Consider the following 20,803-nt stretch of genomic DNA (forward strand, 5'->3'; position numbering starts at 1 on the left):
CCTTAGTGTTGCATTATATATTGTACAACATCAACTGATTTACATCATGAATGAGACTCAAAATGTGACAAATTAAAAAACTAGTTCAATCAATCTCTTGTCTTAATACTAATCTAGTTGAAAGAAGATTAATTTACAATATTGCATGCTCATAAACATCTAAACCATTGAATGGAAAGATTAAAGTGCTTTGTCTTCCTGAAGCTTTCAACTATTTATTGCTTTGTATGTATTTACTACTATTAATACCAAACAAATAATTCACCACGCTATGTATAAGTTCTCCCCATACACAACTCAAAAAATGAACATTGTAGTCTGATTGACACCATGAAAATTGCATTTTGCCAGACGTCAATCTGAATATCATGGATGGTGCAAGATTGTCATCTGGCAAAATGCAGTGAATATCTACAGAATCAGGCTTATATAGCTTGAAAGTTTTGAAGACCTTAAAAATTAAGGTTTAATCCTGGTATAAGAGATTAAAACTATTACACTTTATTTATTTTAAATTCAATAGACAGGATAATGTTCTGAAGGTAATTGTGATCACCTCTTCTTTTTCTTTAGGATTTTGGAGATGATGGGTCTCTATATATTACTAAGATTACTACAACTCACATGGGGAATTATAGCTGCTATGCAGATGGCTATGATAAAATCTATCAGACTCATATTCTTCAAGTGAATGGTAAGAAAAATATTTTTCTACTAAGCTGGGTGCTAAATAGAGTGAAATTTAAATTTAAAATGAAAGCCTGAATTTCTTAATTTCAGTGTAAAAAAGAGACATGGATAGTAAGTTTTCATTAATAATTTCTATTAAAATTTCCATAAAATATGATTTAGTTAATACATGTAACATTTTTAAAACAACTAATACTTACTGAAAAAAAGAAAGGAAGATTACACAGTTTATTTACTAGGTACCTTGAGTTCTTAACACAGTAAGCAATATTCTTTCTTACTATACAATATGTAAGATTATAGATATTAATGAAAAAGAGTGGCCTTGGATAATAAATTAATCATGTGATTGCATTGCCCATGAACAATCTGCTTATGGCCTTGATGTTTTTTAAAAAATACTACATGCTTTATACATTAAACATATCTTGTATTAAAGAAAAATGGAACTTATAGTAACAATACTAGCTATTATAACTTAAAAGCACTGGATATATTCTATGTTAAGGCTAATCTTTAGATTAGAATATAAAAATCTTTCACAGAAGATAACATTATCTAATCTGAATATTAGTTTCCTAGCAAAACAATCAGAATCGTGATAATTTTTTATAAAGACAGGAAACAATCAAGAGTCATTGCTAAGAATGCTAAGAAGAGGATGTCCTTACTTCTACTTAGATCAAAGGAGCAAACTCATTAATCTGCCTCCCCCAAATTGTTGTTGTATGACAAATAATACAAAGATAACCAGATTGTAATTTATAGTATTACTATTCATGAATAGGTTTATTACTTTTCTAAAACAATTTGCATATTGAAGATTTTTTTAAAAAAGATTTATATATTGAGCTAAAATGGAAGCTAAGAAGATCAATGCATTTTTCAGATAAAGCAAGGTGATTAAATGGTTCATAGTTTTGCTATTCAGGCTCTGAAGACAGACAAGTAAGTCCAATGGAAATGATTAATTAATGTAATGACATTTGTATAACCAAAGAATCAATAGAAGGTTAAAGGGTGAATAAGGTTAAGTTGATCTTTTATATCTAATATGCTGTGAATCAGCAACCATTGTATGCTTTTAAATACTAACATTTTATTTTACCGTTTTTGGATTTTCCCCTCTGCACTGTAATTTTATATTCTCTTATATCTCAGTGTGAGGTTAGGTACTTGTATTTTTGTGATGAGTTAAAATATTGAATGAAATATTAACTTTTCAGCAAGTGTATGTATGTGAACAATGATAACATACATGAGAGATAAAAAAGTGCCAATTTAATGTCATTAAATATTAATGTTAAATCTGATAACAACAAAAACAGCAGAAATGTGGAATTTACCCAGAGCGATCCTCGACCTTCCATATACATGGGGGTTAATGGTAATGATGAGAGATAATGCAAAGGTAAGCTGTAAAGGGATTTTTCTTATTGATTTCTTCTCAGCACAGGCTTTGCTTATCACTTCATCATATTGACATACAAGCGAAAGGGTTATTGAATCAAAGTGGCTCACTGCATCAAAAGCATTGATAAACAGTATTTCGTATACTCTGGTACTAAAATAGAATCAATCCAGCCAGGCAATTTATAGCCTCCAAGCAATATTAACCTCAACTTAGAACAAAAAGATTCTTCATAATTACTCTTCTAAGAAAGAGAACCATAATTAGGAAGATGGATCCTTGCCTCCCATCCTTCTTTTCTGTATAGCAAAAGAAGGTTTGCTTTTTGCCTTACTTGGCATACTGTCAGACTCTAAGTATAGTTTTCTATATTTACTGATAGACAGTCAGTGAGCTGCAGTAACAATAAATCACAGAGAATGAATGTAATTATTACTCTCATTCTTCAAATGTTATACATTTATACAAACTAACTCTCTGCTGTATTCATGATGGGTTGGGAATAAGCACACCTTCTACAAGGGATGAGTGACCTAAAGGTGTAAAGATAATAGGCTCTCCCTGAAACTTAGTGGGTGATTGATTATCATAGATTATGTTGTATGCTGCCCAACACAGAATAGAAAGAAATGAGGGATACTCTTCAGCTCAGCACTAAACGACCAGAAATTCATTCTATACTTCTTTGTGGCAGTGTTTTGTTTTGCAGCAACCATATCACACTATTGGTTTAAGTTCAATTTGTGATTCATTAAGTCAAGACATTTATATTTTGTTTTGCAGGTCCCACTTCTGCCAGACTATACTGTTTGTTTGTTTTTTCTTACCAAAATTGAAATTTTCCCTACTGAGATTTACCTGGTAGGCCTTATACATCATTCCAGCTTGTCAAGACCCTCTTGATTCTTTCTGTTCTACTGCACCCCCCACATCTTCTTGTCATCTATTAATTCTGTAATCCTAATTTTTAACCCCCAAATCAAAGTTATTTATGAATATATTGAACAATACCTTAGAAATGAACCTTACATATTTTTCCTTCCAGATAACCTGAACTCATTGATGTATGCTTGTTGGATTAGATTATTCAACCAATTCACTATCCACGTAATGACAGAATGGCCCACTTCTTTGAAGATACAATCAATTTCCAGTTCCTGATACCAATCCTCTCTTCCATGATTTTCAATGTTCACAGATGTAATTTTCAAGATTCTATCTGCAGGTTTCATTTAGTTTCTTAATAATTGATTTAGTCCTGAATACTTGAAGTTGATCATAATAAGCATCTTTAACTATTTCATTGTTCTTTTGTTGCCAATCCATCCATTTTTTCTTCCTATTTTCTTGGAACATATTTTGCATTCAGAGAGGAGACTAAAACAAAACTGAGAAAAATTCGTCTTTATTCCTAACATGTTATCATCCTACCATTCTGCAATAGCAAGGCTGTCTCATCCATTTCTTCCTCTTTTTACTGACATACCCAAGGTAACCTTTACAATTCATTTTAGCTTTCCATGCCAACCTAAATTCCATCAGTGTTGTAGACTTTCTGACATTTATAAACAGATATTGCTGCCTGATACCTTTCCCTGGTGAGGACACTATATTCTATTTCCTATATACATGACTCTTTTAGCTCAGGCAAACACTGTCTGTAACCACAATCAGAACAGAGCTGGAAGGGACCTTGGAGATCTTCTAGTCAAGCAGGAGACCCTATACCAGGGGTTCTCAACCGTGGCAACTTTAAGACTTGTGGAATTCTGGGAGTTGAAGTCCACAAGTCTTAAAGTTTCCAAGGTTGAGAACCCCTGCCCTATACCATTTCAGATAAATGGCTGTCCAATCTCTTTTTAAAAACCTCTAATCATGAAGCACCCACAACATCTGATGGCAAGCTGTTCCACTGGTTAATTGTCCTCACTGGTAGGAAGTTTCTCCTTAATTCCAGGTTGCTTCTCTCCTTGATTAGTTTCTAGCCGTTGTTTCTTGTCTTGCTTTCTGGTGCTTTGGAAAATAAAGTGCCCCCCTCTTCCTTGTGACAGCCTCTCAAATACTGGAATATTGTTGTTCTGTCCTTACTACATGTTACTGTGTATGCAGCTTGACATACAGCTAAACCCACCTATTCTTCAATAAAACAGACCGTGTGAGTAGATCTGAATGCTTTATGAAAGGAACAGGATGGGTGAAACTGGGAAAAAATAGAAATACCTGTAATAAAAATCCAAATACAAAATAGGCAGTATTGCTGCTAAACATAACAATTAACAAATACATGCATAGATAAATCTAAATCTCACCAGCAATGCTATGTGTATGGAATGTGGATTTTGTCCTCAGATAACCCTGTGCCACAGATTAGGCTGGATTCTTCCTGGTGCTTCTGCTTCCCTCCAAATACTAAAGGAAATGGAATCTGGTTTCCCAGCGTCCACTTGTTCTGGGAATGAGGGTTCATGGATAAAGGGGTTGGGTTAGCTTCAAAACAGACAGCTGCTATCATGTCCCCCCTTAATCCTTCTTTTCTCTACCCAAATCCTGCAACTGTTCTTCATATGTTTTTGTCCCTAGTTGCTCTTCTTTGCACTTTTTCCAAAGTCTCAACATCTCTTTTGAAATGTGGTGACCAAAACTGGATGCAGTATTCCAGGTGTGGCTTTATAAACCAGTACTAATGCTTCACATGATTTTGATTCTGTGCTTCTGTTTATACAACCAAGGATTGCATTAGCTTTTTTGGCTACCGCCGCACACTGCTGGCTCATATTTAAGTGATCATCCACTAGGACTCCAAGGTCCCTGTCACAGTTACTGTTTTTGAACCAGGTTTCACCTAATCTGTACTTGTACCTTTGGTTTTTCCTGCCTCAGTGTAAAACCTTGTTTTACTCCACATTAAATTTCATTTTGTTGGATAGGGCTGATTGTTCAAGTCTGTCAAGATCTTTTTGGATCCTAAACTTGTCTTCTGGGATATATACCTGTCAGCTTAGTGTCAGCAGATTTGATAAGTTCCACTTCTATTCTCTCATCTAAGTCATTTATGAAGATATTGAAGAGTACTGGGCCTAAGAGAGAACATTTCCTAAACAGCGCCTGATGTTTTCTTCCTCATTCGAATTGTGCACAATTATACTTCTAGTATTTTATTTTTGTGATGTTCTGAAGTTTCCCCCATCCCTTTTGAACAGAGGCTTTCCATCAGTGGTATCTTGTCTAAAACTCCTCTTAGCATTTTGAAATTGGCTGACTTGAAATTTAGTGTGCATGTATAATTATCATCCAATATCTCATTCTCTAATATCATGAAGTACAGGATAAGACAATCATTTCCACAAGGTATTTACTACTTTTAACTCTTCAACTGTCATTTCCCAATTAGTTAGAATCAGATTTAGGAGAACCAATTCATTTGTCTCTTTTCCAGCCTTCTGAAAAAATGAAATGTTTAGCAAAACCACTGAGGAGTTCTGGGGTTCTTGCAGTCATGGCTAATTCATTTGCCAACAGAGGTACAATTATATGAAATCTTACACAATCTACACTGTAACCCACTGTAGAAAAGACATTATCCAGATTTTTTCCCCCAGGCTTGATAGTCTGTAATAAATCAGTGCAATGATAAAGCTGAAAACCAGGAAAAGTAGCCTCCTATTCAACATTCAAAAGTTATAATTTTGATTTTTTAAAATCTGGAGTTCATTCTATCCATTAAAAATTCTTAATAAATGATAGCTCTATAGTTTAGTACTTAAAATAATTCATAAGTAGCATAGGTATACTCTCTGTAAATATGTGAATCATGAAGTAATATTCATTTTTACAGTTTTTATGGTTTGCCCATAAATGGCCTATAAATTTTTCTGTAAGAAGTTAATTTTTATCAGATATTTAAAACTTAATATATTTACATGTACAAAAGAAGAAACTTCCTTTGGAATAATTGTTCCAAGATATTTAAAAAAAATAAGCCATAATTAACTTCCCTCCCCAAAGATAAAGTTTTAGACCTATAGAAAATAAATGAGATTTATTCCAGTTAACTGAATAACCTGTCCAATTAACTGAATAACTTGCACTATATCAACACTATATCACCATATTCCAACTATGTTTGATATAGAAAAATAAAATTATGAAGCTGGGAGGAACCACAAAAGTCATCTTGCCAAACTCTCTGCCATATGCAGGAAAACCATTTAAATCATTCTTGAGATGATTTGTACATCTTGTTCTTAAAATCTTCCAAAAACACACAATTCACTCATTCTATGGCTAGAATGTTCTATTGCATAGACAATAATGCCTGTCAATCAAACATGCTATGTTACCATATAGTAACAATTTAGATTTAGCCTATTTGTTTAACCTGAATTTATTCAGACAAAATGTTATATACTGGCCTACTTTGAAGGTGTCAGAACCGTTTAAAATGCATTATCAATAAAACTATTAAATAATTAAAAATCATTTCTAATAAGTGGAAAGAAAGGCAGCCCAGGTCCACTATCCATATTAATGGTTCCTCAGAACAGAATGTCTTCATTATAAAAGATGAGTAAGGATTCTCATATCTAAAGCAGTAAGGTGTTCCATGATGTATTGTCCTTTGTCTAATAAATATTATGTTAAATATATTAGGACTTAAAAGACATCCCTAATGAATTTCATGATACATCTTCCTGAAGAGGAAATTCAATTACACTAGCAAAGTAAATAAAGTAGTGCATGTTAATTTAAGCAAAAAAGGAGAAAACTTTGCCACATTTTAGCTAGAGTTGTTTAAAAAATTGTCACTACACCACACAAAAAAGTTTTTGACATTCAATTTTATGCATGGCATTTAATCAAAGGATCCACTTTTACAAAAAAAGCAACAAAAGTTTTAAGATTTTTGTCCATATATATATATATATATATATATATATATATATATATATATATGTTTTCTGAGGTTTTCGCGGGTATTTGTATGTAGGTCTTTGGTTGTTCGGGTTTTCTCCCACGTAAAATAGGAAGTGTCTTGGCGACGAAGTCCCATTCGTCATCTTCAGGCTGGTGCTTTCAGCTTCGTGCTTTGAGCAGCAATGTGTGGTCTTAGCTGTTTCTTCCTTTTAACTGCCAGTGGCAGTTAACCCCCACTGGCAGTTAAAAGGAAGAAACAGCTAAGACCACACATTGCTGCTCAAAGCACGAAGCTGAAAGCACCAGCCTGAAGATGACGAATGGGACTTCGTCGAAACGTCGCCAAGACACTTCCTATTTTATGTGGGAGAAAAACCTGAACAACCAAAGACCTACATATATATATATATATATATTATATATATATATATATATATATTATATATATATATATATATATATATGGTAAGAAATATAAAATGAACACCAGGGTAATAAAAACTATAAAAGTTTTTAATTAATTAAAACTATAAAAGTTTAATTAAAAAGTGCCAAGCTTTCGCTGTCACCTGCCGGCATCCTCAGGGCTAGTGCGCCAGGGAGTGAGAGAATCCTTTATAGGCGTGTCAACGTTTGCGCCCGGCTCCTTGATCTCGTCATCGGGCCTGATTGATTCAATTGCATACAGTTAACTTGTTCTTCCTTGCTCTTTTTGATTACGTGTCTATCCTCATCCATCTCTATTTCTCTTAACCTTGGGGTGGGTAGATGACAACTCCAGTTGTTTCGGTTGTCTCTATGTTTTGACTTCTCCCCAGGTTCAGGTGGCAATACACATCCCACGTTCCTTTCACAGCCGTATCTTATCCAGTTGTTCTTTTTAAGGCAGCTTTCCCTTTTAATTCCAATACTTTCATCTTCAGTGCACTTGTCGTGCGGATGGTCTTGCAAGCTGTTACAAGTCAAATATGACGTGGGGGTGATCTTGGGTTGGGAGGTGGATTGTTTGGCTGGGGGGAGGGGTAGTTTCCTAGCCGTCGTTGTACCCAACTGTCTTGCGCGCGTCTTGCTTCGGGTGACCGGTCCGGGGGGAGTGGTAACCGGATCGTATTCCTTCTGATTGTCCCAATACTCCCCTTTAGCTCTCCCTTTTCTCACGTTGTTAGTGTCCATATGTGTCCTATGGGAATCTTCCAGATCGACGAACGCGGGATACGATGGTTCGGTCTCTCGCACCCCACCGCTCTCACGAGTCTCCCCCTCCTGTCTTCCCCTCCACTCCAATCCCCTCTTTTCCTCCTCTCCGGCGGTGCTCGAGAGTTTATCACTGGTTGCGTCCTGTAATCCCCACCCCCCGGATCCGATCGTTCTGGCTGCGCGAAAGGGTCCTCTCCTCCTCTCCGGATCGGCCACAGCGTTTCTTTTTGTACATAGGCGAGCCGTTATATTTGACGATTCTCCCACGTCTCCACCTGCTATATCCTCCTTCGTCTCGTTCATACTGTCAGAACTCCGGGTCTCGGTTTCCGCCGTCCCCTTGGTCCTCTGGAATTGTGGTAGCGTCGCTGGGGTAGTGGAGGTGTTCCACAATTGCCTTTCTTCCTCCGGATTGCGCCAAGTCCATTGGAGGGTTTGCCCCTCCTCCTCAATATCATTGGAATTGTTATTGAGTCGTCGGGGGTGTTGCAACTGATTGTTGGCATTCCATGATCTTAAAGCCACATATGCCGGGCACAGGTCAACATGTCTATTAATAGACCTACTATCCGAGAGCCATGCCTCCCTAAGTGGGCGGCCCCCTTTATTATTGTCATTTGCCAGTACGCTAACGCCACTAAAGTTGAACCTATGGCCCAGTTCTGCCATGTGTGCCCATATCTTGGAGTAACAATCTCCCCTTCTCACCGCTAGCCTGTGTTCGTGGACCCTGGTTTTAATTCGTTTGGCAGTCTCCCCAACATAATTGCACTGGCAGTCCATGCAGTCAATCTTGTAGACGGCTGCCGATCTTTCGGTGCTGGGGAGCGGGTCCTTGGGGCGCATTATAGCCGCCCGCAGTGTTTGATTCGGTCTATGGGCCACCTATATGTTATACAGTGCCAAGATCCTCACTGTGGCCTCTGATACATTGTGAATATAGGGGAGGGTAACCTGTGTGGTTGTCTGGAGTGTGGGTTCTTGGGATGTAAAGTTACCCCGGGGTCCAGATGTTTTACTGAACCGATGAATAAACTTTACCGGATACCCATTACGTCTACACATCCGGAAGAGGTGATTTCTCTCTTCCTTCTTAGCTCTGACAGTGCTGCAGTGCGTCTCCACCCGTTTAAATAGAGTCCTGACACAGCTGACTTTATGGGCCGTCGGATGATTACTCCCAAAGTGGAGAATCCTGTCTGTACATGTTGGTTTTCGGTATACCTTAGTAGCTAGACATCCATCCAACTGGCGCTGCACTAATACGTCCAGGAATGCTAAACTGCCCTGATCTTCCTCTTCCATAGTAAATTGGATGTCTGGGTATACCGAATTCAAGATGCCCATAAAGTCAGTCTTGTGTCGCTTCTTGATGACCGCAAACGTGTCATCCACATAGCAGGCCCAGAATTTTGGTTGATACTGGGCCATCGCTATGTGTTCCAACTTTTGGAGTACTATCTCTGCAACCACACTGGAGATCGGCGACCCCATTGGTGTTCCTTTAATTTGTTCGTATATGTTGCCCTGGAAGGTGAAGTAGGTGTTAAGGCATACTCCCATCAACTTAACAAGATCTTCCGTTTGTAGGGAGTCCTGACATTGCTCATGGTCTCCTTGATTCAACCAGTCTCTTAGGACCGTAACCGCAAGTTCTTGCGGGATGGAAGTAAACAGGGAAACTACATCAAAGGAGACCATGAGTTCATCCTCTTCCACCCTCAGGGTCCCAATTCTATTGAGGAATTCCTCCGCCGATCTTACAGTGGTATTGCTGTTATTTGCCAAGTGGCTGATGCGTACGCTCAGCCACTTGGCGAGTTCAGAAATAGGGGTGCCCCTAAATGCTACAATGGGGCGGAGGGGGACATTAGGTTTATGTATTTTTGGTAAGCTGTAAAATCTAGCGAGCGCTGAGTCGCTAGGGCGTATCTTTCTTAACACATCCTCCCCCATCCTCCCCTTGCGTTTTAAGTCATCAAGAAGCTTGTTCGTGCGATTCCTTAACGTGGTGGAGGGATCTTTACTGACCACTCTATAAGCAGCACTGTCCTGAAGTAAGTCTAGTACTTTACTTACATACACCTCTTTATCTAAGACAACGGTTGCCCTCCCCTTATCGGCTGGGAGGATGACAATGGTGTCATCCTTTTTGAGTTGACTTAAGGCCGCTCTTTCTTTTACCGATAATGTTTGACACCGCCTATGGCTCATGACTAGGCTTGTGACCTGTTGTCTGACCATGTTCTTAGCTACTTCCCCTGCCCCAGTGCGATGTAGGGCAGGCTCTAATGCTGCCACGAAATCCAGCATGTTCGAATCTGTGAGGTTATAGCCTGTACCTCGCTGTAATACCCTGGTGTTCATTTTATATTTCTTACCATGAATACCCCCAGGGTTCACGTTTTTAACTTTCTTAATCGTGAATATATATATATATATATATATATATATATATATATATATATATATATATATATGTGTGTGTGTGTGTGTTTTCTGAGGTTTTCGCGGGTATTTGTATATAGGTCTTTGGTTGTTCGGGTTTTCTCCCACGTAAAATTGGAAGTGTCTTGGCAACGTTTCGACGAAGTCCCATTCGTCATCTTCAGGCTGGTGTTTTCAGCTTCGTGCTTTGAGCAGCAATGTGTGGTCTTAGCTGTTTCTTCCTTTTAACTGCCAGTGGGGGTATGAACTGATTGGGTGGGAGCTTGGCTGTGTTCTGATTGGGTGGAGGTGTGTTCTGAATGGTTAGGGGCTTGGCTGTGCTCTGATTGGCTGGGGGAGTGTTCTGTTTGGTTGTGCTCAGGTTAGTCTGAGTTGCAGAGGGGTTTAAGATTTTGGGGTTAGGGAGTCGTTTGTCAATAAGGGCGGGTTTCCAAATGGCTGGTAGGCGGGAGGTATCATCTCGCTTGTTCATGCTGTGTGGGCGTTTTTCTATCTCAATGGCTTCTCTGATTATTCTGTTATTAAAATGTTCACTTTTGGCAATGGTTCTGGTATTTTTAAAGTCAATTTCATGTCCTGTGGCTTTAAGGTGTTGGACCAGGGAAGATGTTGGTTCCTCTTTTTTGACTGAGTTCTTATGTTCTTCAATGCGTGCACTTATTCTTCTGTTGGTTTGTCCGATGTATGTGGTGGGACAAGTGGTGCATGGGATTTCGTATACTCCTTGATTTTCTAATTCAATTTTATCTTTGGGGTTTCTAAGGATGGTGGATATTTTTCTGTTTGTGCAGAATGCTGTTTTGATGTTGTGTTTATGGAGGATCTTACTGATTCTGTCTGTGGTGCCTTTTATGTATGGGAGGAGGGCTTTGCCGTTTTCTTGTTCTTTGTCTTGGATTTTAGTGGGGGTTTCTTTTTGGATTAGGTTTGTAATCTTATTTCTATGGAATCCATTGGATGTTAGTACATTGGTGAGAGTGTGTAGTTCGGGTTTTAGGTGTTGTTCGTCAGCTAAGCGTTTTGTTCTGGAGATGAGTGTCTTGGCTACAGAGTTGATCTGTGCTGGGTGGTGGTGTGAGAGAGCGTGCAGATAGCGGTTTGTGTGTGTTTTCTTCTGGTAGATGGTGTGTCCTAGGGAGCCATTGGATTTCTTGTAGACTAAGACATCCAGGAAGGGAAGTTGGTTGTTAGCTTCTGTTTCCATGGTGAACTGTATTTTGGGGTGTAGGCTGTTGAGGTGTGTGAGGAAGTTGTCCAGTTTTTCTTTCCCATGTGGCCAGATTATGAAGGTGTCGTCTACATATCTGAGCCAGAGTTTGGGTTTGTGATCCGATTTTTCTAGAGCTTGGGTTTCAAAGTGTTCCATGTAGAGGTTGGCAATGACAGGTGAGAGGGGTGATCCCATGGGTGCTCCTTCTGTTTGTTTGTATTTTTGTCCACAGCCCTATGCAGAATCCTTCACCTCACACGTAAAAAACTCATTCCAGTTTATAGAGATCATAAAGAAACAAAACTTACAGCCCAGCGACCTACTAGTGAGCTTCGATGTCATATCCCTCTTCACCCAAGTGCCTATCAAAGAAGCCTTGACAGCTATTCAAAACAAATATAACCCCCCCAAACACATCTTAGATCTGACCAACCACTGCCTATCCAACACATACTTCATCTATAATGGACAAAAATACAAACAAACAGAAGGAGCACCCATGGAATCAACCCTCTCTCCTGTCATTGCCAACCACTTGTCCCACCACATACATCGGACAAACCAACAGAAGAATAAGTGCACGCATTGAAGAACATAAGAACTCAGTCAAAAAAGAGGAACCAACATCTTCCCTGGTCCAACACCTTAAAGCCACAGGACATGAAATTGACTTTAAAAATACCAGAACCATTGCCAAAAGTGAACATTTTAATAACAGAATAATCAGAGAAGCCATCGAGATAGAAAAACGCCCACACAGCATGAACAAGCGAGATGATACCTCCCGCCTACCAGCCATTTGGAAACCCGCCCTTATTGACAAACGACTCCCTAACCCCAAAATCTTAAACCCCTCTGCAACTCAGACTAACCTGAGCACAACCAAACAGAACACTCCCCCAGCCAATCAGAGCACAGCCAAGCCCCTAACCATTCAGAACACACCTCCACCCAATCAGAACACAGCCAAGCTCCCACCCAATCAGTTCATACCCCCACTGGCAGTTAAAAGGAAGAAACAGCTAAGACCACACATTGCTGCTCAAAGCACGAAGCTGAAAACACCAGCCTGAAGATGACGAATGAGACTTCGTCAAAACGTTGCCAAGACACTTCCAATTTTACGCGGGAGAAAACCCGAACAACCAAAGACATATATATATTCTGTAGATACATTATTTGGATTTATGGCAAACATTGTTACGTACACATATCCAGAATATTATTACAAGCTTATGCTTCATGTAAAAATAAAAGTAAGTGTGGAAATGATGAAAATAATATCAATGCCACTAATCACACAGGAAATAATCAACAGAGAGAGATATTAGAACTTGTAACTTATTAGCCAAATAAATAATTTACCCATAAAAAGCAAAATAAAATCTATCCATATGAGTATCTCATCTAGTCATGTGAAGTCAGTTAAGAGTATCAGCATACTCAACCGTTTAATTTCAGTTCCCCAAAACACTTGCATTCATGATGTTTCCAAGTAAGGAATGAAATGCCTGCAACTCAAACATGAAGCTCAGAGAATTTAATGATGCAAAGATTCAAAACTTAAACAACAAGTTGGGGATGGGTGGGAATTAAGGAACTTTTGAGTATATGATGACCTGTCCCATAGGATCTAAAGCTTTTATGACTCACAGTGTCAAGTTAAGTCCCTTTATATACTTGAAAAGAAATAATAAATCATATCAAGCAAACATTGGGAGTGAGAAAAGGACCTAGAAAATGACTACCTCTTGTGTAAAATAATTGCCACAATGTAACAATATTTTCTCTTGTTAAGGATGCATAAGATAAAATGATTCTGATTAAAAAAATTCAATATATTTTAAATTTTCACTCATTATTGTGTATAATATTGAACATAACCAGGAAGAAGCTAGATTACACATGGCAACTCTCCCGGTCTATGTCATTTATCCCAATGAGTGGTACAAGAGATAACCATTTTCATAATATTCAGAAATGTATTGTTGTTAGGACTATTATATCAGGACTGCAAAAATACAGATTGCATTTATTTAGGAACACTGTAAGAACAACAAACAAATACAGAGGCTCTAATAATATTTCACTAGGTTAAAGGCCAGATTTTAACCAGAGATTCTTCCTTTCAAATAAAGAAAAAAATTAAATTACAGTAATTCCTAATAGTAAAAAAAAAACAAATAATTGTTTAGTCAAATAAACAAAGTAAGTCTTCCTTTCTGAAGATAAAATTAATGAAAGATTAGTTCTTGTAGCTTACCTATTTTAACAACCTATTTTAATACTTTAGTTTGAGCTGCTTTCAAATTAGGATTTATTAAGTATTAGAAGCAGACTATCCATTCCATTGTTCTTAAATTTTATAAGGGAGGACTGTGTTTGTAAAAAAGAATAACATAAAACCATTAATTTACATTTTAAGAATAGCAGCTTTCCATTTCCCAAACTATTAATTTCCTTTCTTGGAATCTTAATTAATAACTCTTCAGTGTATCTCCCTTATAAAATACAAATTGTCTACAGTCATTCAGTATGATTGACATCTACAATATGTTTTCTCTCCATTCTTGCACATGGAATTCAGTGAAACAATCTGTCAGAACAGAATTAAACTGAATTATTAAAAAAACACATACAAGTTAAGTATTAAAATATAAAGGAACACTATACTATAAAAACAATGAAATTTAATTATGCAACTATATTCCTGATTATGTAAAACACATGTGGTTGAATGATTTATTTTATATTTATAATTTAACTAATGTATTTTCATATATATTGTACTTCTTTCATTAACTTAGTTGGATATAGCAGAAAAATATTTATCATAAGAATAGCTTAATATACACAGGTAGTTATCTAGTGTCACATGATCAGAATTTGGTTGTTTGATATTGAGCATGTATTTACAATGTCTACAGTTTCCTGGGCTCATGTGATCACCAGTTATAACCTTTCCAGCTTCCAGCAAACAAAGTCAATAAGGAAAGCTGGATTTGCTTAGTGATAGCATGATTCACTTAATAACTGCAATGATTTCCCTAATAACGATGGCAAAAAGATGGTAAAGTTGAGCACAACTCAGATCACTTTGCTTACCAACATAAATTCTGTTCTCAGTTGTAGTAAGTCAAGGATTACCTGTATTGCCAATTTAGCGATGAAAGATGAAATGGCAAGGAAAGCATTTAATGCTACTTAGGACTTATCTGTAATTGGTCTGCAAATGACCACTTCCCTGTTTGAAACTTCTAGACTAGGGGTGTCAAACTGCCAGCCCACAGGCCGGATGCATCATCAGGAAACCACGCCCACCCCATTGCCGGCAATGGCAAAAAAGTTCTGATACATTGTGCAACATCATGTGACGTCATGAGTTTGACATGTCTGTTCTAGACAGTTAAACAAGGTCATTGCCTGACAGTTAATAAGAGCTTCTAAAATCAACATGATTTTGATATTTCAAAAATTATCATTTTATATATTACTGGGATACATCAAAATAATTTCTTTTTTAACAATTATTAAAGCAGTGGTTCTCAACCTTTTTAATGCTCCGACCCCCCAACCGGTCATAAGTCGAGGACTACTCAACCGGTCGTAAGTCGAGGACTACTCAACTGGTGCAGCACTGTTTGCAGAATGGGACTTTTGGCGGGCTCAGCAGGGCAGAGACAGCCTGGACAATTCCTATTGGCTTTTGAAAGCCAATAGAATTAGACTCTATTCAAGAGAGTCTATTCTATTGGCTTTCAAAAGCCAATAGAATAAAAGGGAGTAGCACAGCTAAGGAAAAGGGGGAAAAAAATGACGGACTGCGTTGTTTGGTGACCCCCATGAAATGGTTGTTCGACCCCAAATGGGGTCCCGACCCACAGGTTGAGAACCACTGTATTAAAGCTAAGCCAATTTCCGGTAAACAGAAAAGTTCTGAAAATTTTGTTTCACATACATAGTATTAATTATGCATCTTTTATCATTGATATTGTCACCTGTCAACAACTAAATTACCAGATGGAATTGGAGTAATGAATGCATTCTTTATTTGTTTAAAGCAAAATAAATATATGAGAATTAGGAAATTATTTTTAATAATTTTTCTTTCCAAAATTGTGCTCATGTATGATTATACTAAAGTTTTTAAATACATTTTAGTGAAATTTATTGTTTAATAAAAGTATCTTTAAAAATCCTACCTCAGCAGTAATAAAAATGGTAAACAAAACTGCTTTCTAGTCTAAGTTACAATTTTGCTTTCTATAGGTCAATAAAAGTTAGTTTAAAAGGAGTTTAAAAGTGACAATAAATATTTGAGGTAATGTATGCATAGATAATGTAGTTCTGCTTATAAGCAAACCTGAGATATTTACTAATGGGAGTAGCCTATATAAATATTTGATCAATTTTCCAATTAAAATTATACCTAGTTATGAAAGGAAGAGATTAAATACAGAAAATAAAAATTAACTGCAGAACATCAGGAACATCTTTAACTCCCTGGAGAGAAGTACTAATAAGATATCTAGGTTTTTCAACTGAAATTACTGTAGTATTAATTGCAACAAACATTTTCAACAAGTAAAACAATTTATGGCATATGGATTCAATTAATAATATTGCATCTTAATAGAATATCTATGATAGAAATAAATGTTCTGCTAGAAACTAGTAATGACTTTTCAATGATAACATTGAAAATCCCCATTCTCATCCCTAAGAATGGTATGTGTCTTTCTCAGACCCTGGTTTCTACCAGAGACCTGGGAGTTTGAGGGATCTGAACATATCTTAGCTGTTCCTAGGACTGCAGTCTTTTGGATAGCTTTGATGTTGTTCCTGGGATCTATTGGAGCTACTCTCACAGTTTAGGAATCACAGCTCTATGTGCTCCTACTAGTACTGGGGCCACATAGGCTTTTACTTTCCATATCCTTTCCAGTTTCACCTACAGACCCGGGTACTTTTCCAGCTTTTGATGTTTCTTATGATGTCATCTCTTGGCACCTCTATATCTATCACCACTGCTGTCTTCTGTTCTTCTTTTTTATTGAAAAGTTTTATACAAGTTTTTAACAATATCCCGCCCCCTAAAATAACCCCCTCCCTCCCTCCCCCCCTCACTTCCCAGAGCTGGTTACAGGGTTACAAATAAATAAGCAAATTCTAAATAAACTTATCCAACTATCCAAATAACAAAATCAATAATGTGCTTTAACTCGAATACAAAACAAATTTAAGCAAATTAAAAAAAATAACAATATAAGCATTCCAAATTAAAAACTAAAAATTATTCATAATCTAAATAATACTTTTTAATCCCATATCAACTCTAACCCATATTTACTCTACATGTAATTTATCCATCTTCTCCACGCTGAGGTGTATATTTCTTTTAATCAACCATTCATCCATAATAAACACAAAATTTTCCCTCCAATATAACCCAACCAACAAACTTACATTCGATAAACTTGGCTATTTTCTTTTTTCCCCACCCCTAAGTAAATCTATTAATACCCTCCTACTTAAGAAGTTTCAACAAACCATTCATCTTAATCACTAAAATTCTCACCAACAGAGATCAATAGAATTTAAATTATTTTACACATTTACCCATATCTCATAATTATTTTTATACACTTTAAATTAAAAATTTATAATATATATACTCCCAAATATTTAAACTTTTCCACTAAATTGACACCTTCTATTATTCTTTTTCTTTACATCTACACACTACACAAATCATTCACTATTCCTAAAACATACTAAATCAAACTACCAGCTAAACTAACATTTATTGTTCTTTTTCTTTATATCTACATATTACACAAATCATTCACTATTCCTTTAAAACATCTTCTATCTCAAAAAGCTACTACAAAAGTTCATCATTTCCTTTTCTTTATTCCAACATCCGCCTTCTGCTGTTCTTTTACTTTATGTCTATAAGCTGCACGAGTCATTGTCGGTTTCTTTAAAAAATCTTCTGTCACAAGAGACTGCTAAGAGGTTCAGCCTGTATGTCTCCTATATCAACCGGCTGCCCTTCCAACTTTTCTTCTATAATCTCAGGTCGCAAAGATGATGGAGAGCCCGCCTTCAAAACAGAAGTGTAAAAATCTTTCGCCTTTGAAACTGTATTAAGTTTGTGATATATCCCCACATAATTCACCGCTATTCCAGCCAGTATCTCCCATCTGAACCAGACCTGTCGTTTTTTGAGCTCATCAGCCAAAAAAGCAAAATCCTTTCTTTTTCTAAGAATTTTTGAAGATATTTCTTTTAAAATTATAACATCTTGAGTTGCAATTTGAAATCTCTGCTTATAAAAGGCTGTAAAATTTCATTACGAAGTGATCTCCTAGAAAAATAAATAACTACGTCTCGTGTTCTTTGTCTACTAACATGATGTCTAGTGTGGTAGACTCTTGCTTCTATGGATATGGTGGTTAGCCCCTGTTTTTGTGCTGCTGTGATCAGTGCCTCAATGCAGTCTATTAGTCCACTCTTTCCAGCCACTGCAGAGAGTGGTAAGGATGACTGAAAAGATTATTGCAGTTCCCTCCTTCCCATTCAGGACATAGCATATAAGCGTTGCTTGAGCAGGGTCCGCAAGATTGTCTGGGAATCAACACATACTCTGCATGACCTGTTTTCTTTGTTACCTTCTGGGAGGAGGCTTTGTGGTATACAAAGCAGAACATCCAGATTCAGTCACAGTTTGTTCCATACAGTATTAACCTTGTGAACTCTAAAGCTTTCTTCTTCTGTTATGTATTCAAGATGGACAATTAATATTTATATGTTACTTATATGTAAAGGTGTAGGTCTATTCACATGTTGTATATAGTATGTTTAAATGTGTGTTATGTATGTGTACACTTTGAGAGCAAGCAACAAATTTCATTTTTAATGTGTGCATTGTGCCCACAGTAAAAAAAATGACAATAATCTATCTATCTATCTATCTATCTATCTATCTATCTATCTATCTATCTATCTATCTATCTATCTATCTATCTATCTATCTATCATCCTGTCCTGTCTGGTGCAAGCTTCTGGATTTCTGCAAAAAACTAAATGCAGTAATACTTCTAATAGCAAGAAGTGCTTAATGCCTGTATTATACTGTAAATTATACTACTGGAAGTTAGATTCTAATTTGTGTAAGCCATCACTTTTAAATATGAAGCTTTACTTAACACAGAATTTCATTTATATATGACAAGTTGTATTATACAATTATACGACACAAGAGCTTTGTCATTCAATATAAAAGTAACTGTTCTAACAGTGTAATCACAAATAATTGAATGTTGTATAATCCTCTGATTACCACTTAGCAATGAAATGATACTTTTTTATTCAATAATTCTTCATTTATTGTCATAAATATTGAATTTTATTTTTACATTCATTCCCTTATCAAATATACAGAGGAAATGATTTGTGTATTAAAACAGACACCTTTTCTCTAAATATCACAAGCTATTTAGCAGAAAGTAACTTTTAGTATAGGATACTCTATTAAATGTGTAGGAGTATGGCAAGTATCAGTTTGTTAAGCATTAGATTATAGCAGGAATATTGCTTTCTAGGTTTGTAAATTATACCCTAGGAGTATTGACTTTGACTTAAAAGTCAAAATTATAAAATCACTTTATAATTATAAAGTGAAAAATACTGGATGAAAAATCATTCATGTAAGGTGATATTTTTGTAAAAAGTGGCAATATACAGGATGGTAAAAAATATATAATTGCGAAGAATAGAGTGAAAGAGAAAGAATGGTTTAAAGAAGCATAGAAATTCAGAGTAAATTTTATGAAAAGTAAAAAGAGCTAAACAAGAAATCTCCATATATATATAGAATTGCAATGAAAGCTATACATATTACTCAGCAAGAAAAAATAAATTCTGAAAAGAAAGTCATAAATGCAACGAGAATATATAAATAGATAGGTCTTCAAATATAGATGATGTAACTGGAAAAATATTGAGATAAGAATGTGGTTTGCTTTTTAAAATGTCTGTATGAAGAGTGCATATGCACCAAATTTATTTATTTACTTAAAACGTTTCTATAGCTGCCCATCTTAAAGCCAATCTGTAGATGGTTTACAACCTGACAATGTATGAGGGCCATTTTTATCTACGGTGAAATGCAGAACAAGTAAATGACAAAACTATAATGGGGATTAATTTACTAAGGGTATCTGTCAAAATGTTTTCAGAGTTCTGATTGGGATGGTATGGGAAGCGAAAAAGAATACAGTTGCTTTATTCCATGCAGGGAATAGGTTTTTGCTCTTTCAGATAATTAGAAATGCATGAATGTGAATAAGAAGAAAAGGTTCCTACACTATATTTGCTAATTTAGAAGAAATATAATAGAATGTGTTTAAATTATGGAAAGTTTTGCATGTATATAGAATTCAATATTGGTGGGTAAATATTTAAAAGCGTAACATTATGTAATTATGTGAGAATAAATGGATTTATTCTTAAATGCTCCAACATTGCACAGACAGACAAGAATGTGTGATAGCCTGTAGATTATTTTATAAGCTTGTGCCAATATTAGAGGTGTCTTGATTGGGAATTTAAATATATGTGTACTGTTACATGCAGCTAATGCCAAGTTAACTGGTAATCAGAATAATTTGCACAGGTAGGCTGTACCTAACAACGGCAAACAGAAATCTGAAAATTAATGTATCAAAAATCAGGCATAGTAAAACAAGAAGAGATAGTGTCATGAATGCTTGGGTGATGAATGAATGTAAGAACAGGAGAAAAATCATGACTCTTTTCAAAAGAGAGAGGTTAGTAGTTTAAAGAATATGCATACAAAAATACTCCCACCCACACAGACATTAATCAGAGTATGCCTGTGATAGAATAAATGTAAAATTTTCAAGTTA

General features: G+C 36.2%; 1 protein-coding gene across 4 annotated transcripts in view; it reads left to right on the forward strand.

Moving 5' to 3' along the window:
* Positions 1 to 20,803, forward strand: part of FSTL5 (follistatin like 5) — a 353,800-nt gene that overhangs the window by 247,750 nt on the left and 85,247 nt on the right. For all 4 annotated transcript variants that reach the window (XM_039329531.1, XM_039329533.1, XM_039329532.1 and 1 more), the window contains exon 7: positions 574 to 694. In XM_039329531.1, the coding sequence (XP_039185465.1) occupies positions 574 to 694 (121 nt within the window). The remainder of the gene's footprint in view (positions 1 to 573; positions 695 to 20,803) is intronic.

This window comes from Crotalus tigris, unplaced genomic scaffold (genome assembly GCF_016545835.1).
Source record: "Crotalus tigris isolate CLP2741 ecotype Arizona unplaced genomic scaffold, ASM1654583v1 scf7180000024400.591365, whole genome shotgun sequence".
NCBI classification, from domain to species: Eukaryota; Metazoa; Chordata; class Lepidosauria; order Squamata; family Viperidae; genus Crotalus; species Crotalus tigris.